The sequence below is a fragment of the Mus pahari genome, chromosome 12 (assembly GCF_900095145.1).
Source record: "Mus pahari chromosome 12, PAHARI_EIJ_v1.1, whole genome shotgun sequence".
In the NCBI taxonomy this organism is placed as follows: domain Eukaryota; kingdom Metazoa; phylum Chordata; class Mammalia; order Rodentia; family Muridae; genus Mus; species Mus pahari.
The window spans coordinates 80,540,396-80,544,099 of NC_034601.1; the positions used below are offsets into that span (position 1 = coordinate 80,540,396).

Here is a 3,704-nt window from a genome sequence, read left to right on the forward strand (position 1 = left end):
CTAACAGCAAGAATAGCATCTTCTATAGCAAGATGGTCCAAAGCCACAGCAGCCAGATCTGTAGTAGGAGCCATATCCACAGCCACGGCCAGAACCATATCCACAGCCACAGCCAGAGCTGTATCCACAGCCATAGCCAGAGCCATATCTGCAGCCATAGCCGGAGCCGTATCCACAGCCATAGCCAGAGCCATATCCACAGCCACAGCCAGAGCTGTATCCACAGCCATAGCCAGAGCCATATCTGCAGCCATAGCCCAAGCCGTATCCACAGCCATATCCACAGCCAGAGCCAGAACCATATCCACAGCCATAGCCAGAGCCATATCCACAGCCATAGCCACAGCCATAGCCTGAGCCATAGCCACAGCCATAGCCACAGGAGTTGCCATAGTAGTTACAACACATGTTGCCAATAGAGGAGAGTTCACTTGGGTTGTAGAAGAATATTTCTCGAGTGTGGATGCCTCTGCTATCCTTGGACCTTTATATACTGCCAGTAATTGTCAGAGCATACCATTCACTCCCTGACTTAACTAACAAACATTTAAACTATGGTATTCCAGTCACTGTTGACAACCAATAATGGTTTGCTTAAAATGAGTACATTACTTTGTACACTCTCATTTCATTTAAAAAGCATCATTTCAATTTCCTCTGGTAGAGAGGTTCCTCAGTCAAATCATGTTCCCAAGCATAAGAATACTTTTTAAATGTATCACCCAATGCATAACATATATAGCAAAGTTTGGAGAAAATGTAAGAAAAATTCTCTTCTCTTCTCTTCTCTTCTCTTCTCTTCTCTTCTCTTCTCTTCTCTTCTCTTCTCTTCTCTTCTCTTCTCTTCTCTCTCTCTCTCTCTCTCTCTCTCTCTCTCTCTCTCTCTCTCTCTCTCCTCTTTTCCTAGCTTCTACCCATTTTTACTTTTACGTTACTCTTTCTGCCCAGCATCTCTCCAGAAACCATACATCTGATAACTCGTGTACAAGCGCATCTATCAAGCCTCTTGCCACATATAGATGCAGTGAGCATGCTATCTGTACGTGACCTTTAGACATCCTTCTTTCCTCCAGATGCCAGGCACAGTAAGGCTCTGAGAAGCTCAGCATCCTCCCTCTTATCTATTGCTCTCTCTGCCAAAACATGTCTTGTTGTTGAGACACCTTTAAAAACATAACTGGCTTTATCCAGATGGAAAAGCAAACCTTTTAAATCTCACCTAGATCAGGCGCTGCACTCTTTTCTGAAGACAGAGGCTTTACCAGAGTTTGTAGAGAAGATTCATGCACGTTCGTGGAATTTAATAAGACATTTCCTTCTCATTCACCTTTAATTAGGAAGTTAAAAAACAATGCACAGTGTTAGGACGCTTGCAGCTTCTAATGCTCACAGATATAAAATAGAAAAAAAATATAATTCACTCCATCTGCTCACAGTAGCTCACACAGCTCCTTTCTTTTCAGATTTTGATACTTCAGTTTAACAACCAGAGCTGTTTGTTGTGATCTCGAAGTATAACATTTTCTCACATTCCTCACCAGTCATTCCATGTTGACCTTTCCATCATTGAAGACAGAAGAACACTATCATTTCTTGGGACATTAATTTTCCCTTGTTGCCATCATGCCACAACTAAAGAACTCTCTTTTTTCCCCATAATACATTTTTATTCACTTTACATCTCAATCACAGTCCCTTCTCTCTCCTCTTCCCAGTCCCACACTTAGAAATCCCTCCCCACATTGCCTCCTCCCCTTCTTCTCAGTGAAAGGAAGCCCCCCTTGGGTACTAACCCCACCCTGGGACATCTAGTCTCGGACCTGGCACATCCTCTCCAACTGAGACTCCAACCAGTCCTGGGGGGGAAATGGGGATCCAATGGCTGGGAACAGAGACCAAGATACCCCTGCTCCACCTGTTAGGGACCCACATGAAGACCAAGCTGCATGTTGTCTACAGGCGTGTAGGGGTCTAGGTCCAGCTTCTGCTTGCTCCCTGGTTTGTGGTCCAGGCTCAGTAAGCTCCCATGGGCCCTGCTTAGTTGACTATGTAGGTCTTTGTATGATGTACCTGACCCGCCTCCAGACTACCCCCTTCTAGCCCCTACTCTTCCATAAAACTCTCTTGGCTCTGCCTGATGTTTGGCTGTGGGTCTTTACATCTGCTCCCATCTGGTGCTAGATGAAGCCTCTCAGAAGACAGTTATGATTTCCACATTAAAGTCAATATCGCAAATCTTGTCACTAAAGAACTTTAAAAATCCATGCACACCCATAGTAAAAATGATGCCCAGAGAACAATGATATTTGTCAGGATTCCTCCAATGCTTACGGTGGCTGATAATCCTTGCACTGATATACATCGCATCAGTTGCAAGCGACCACACAGACACATCCTCCAAGGACCTGACATTTTAGAAAGGATGTGGAACTTAACAGACCGTGCAGGATAGGGCAGCACTTTGTACCTTGATGTCCTCTCTCCTTGGTTCTTTCTCAGAGTACAAATCTGCCAATAAAATTATTTGAGTAATAATATGGTGCTGTACAGTGGCTGTGGTTTGCAGTTATGTGTGCTACCACGCCATAAGGAGTTGTATTTAAACTTTATGAATATCTGTCTAGGAGAATATTCATAAACTCTTAATGTGATTAGTTCTTGAAGCAAGCTTTGGAAGAAGACCACAACCTATCTCCAGGATGTGGAGGGATACCAAACAATATTGGGGTCCTCAGTGTCTTGGTCATCCTAATCAATGCTGCTTTCCATGTTCCTAGATACCGAAAATCTACCCCTGAAGTTCTAACCCCACATTTCATCCAAAGGATGAGACCATAAACTCCTTGATGCATACACCCTCTTTTGACTAAAATGTGCAATTCTCATGACACATACTACAGAGGATTCGTAATTTGTTTCTTTAAGTTTTTCATCTCTGCACAGGCATCACTTCAGCAACTAAGCTGATTTCCACAGACCCTGGGTAAACTCATGCTGGAAGAATGGTACTATTTTGGGAACTGGGCATTCACAAGACTTGATATATGCATAAAGAAAGTCACTCCCAGAGCTGACCTTGTACAATCCCAAGTATAGGGTTCATTGTCTCTAATGTTGAAATGGAGCTTCCGTCACATCTTTCCAAACTCTTTGGTTACTTTGTCACTCTAACAGCCATGAAACCCAAGTGAGAAAACAGGGTAAACTCACATTCTCTCTACGGATGACTATGTCCTGTCAGAGACACCTCAAATCACTGGAGAAAACTTCAATTGTTTCAACTTATGGTGAAAAGGAGTCTCCTGAGTATCACGGTGTAGAAACTAGGAATGTTCCTAATTTTACAAGAGCAAGAAGAGAGCTAACAACAAATGTGCATCTGGTGTGAAAATATCAATAACTGCTGAGGTCTAGACTCTGATTTAGAGCCATATATCTATAAACAGATGCATCTATTATGCAATATTCTAACCCAAATATGGCATTTCTGTTTGTGCTTACCCCTTATCCTTAATATCACCATACATGAAATTCAAATGTTAGGAGTTTTCTTATTTATTTTTACTTACCTTGCTTGCCTAAGTTTGATTTTAGCATCGTTTTAGAATCAATCAGATTCCAAAATCTTTGATTATTTTTTTCATTCTAACAACCATGAGGTCAAAGAATGAAGACAATATAAGCACAGAAAGATTGCTCCTCCT

The 3,704-nt window shown here is 42.3% G+C and overlaps 1 protein-coding gene across 1 annotated transcript; it reads right to left on the reverse strand.

The window, feature by feature from the left end:
• LOC110329462 (keratin-associated protein 6-2-like) lies at positions 1-408 on the reverse strand. The gene has a single exon (XM_029544342.1). The coding sequence runs from the start codon at positions 406-408 to the stop codon at positions 1-3; it is 408 nt and encodes a 135-aa protein (XP_029400202.1).
• Positions 409-3,704: the final 3,296 nt, after the last annotated feature.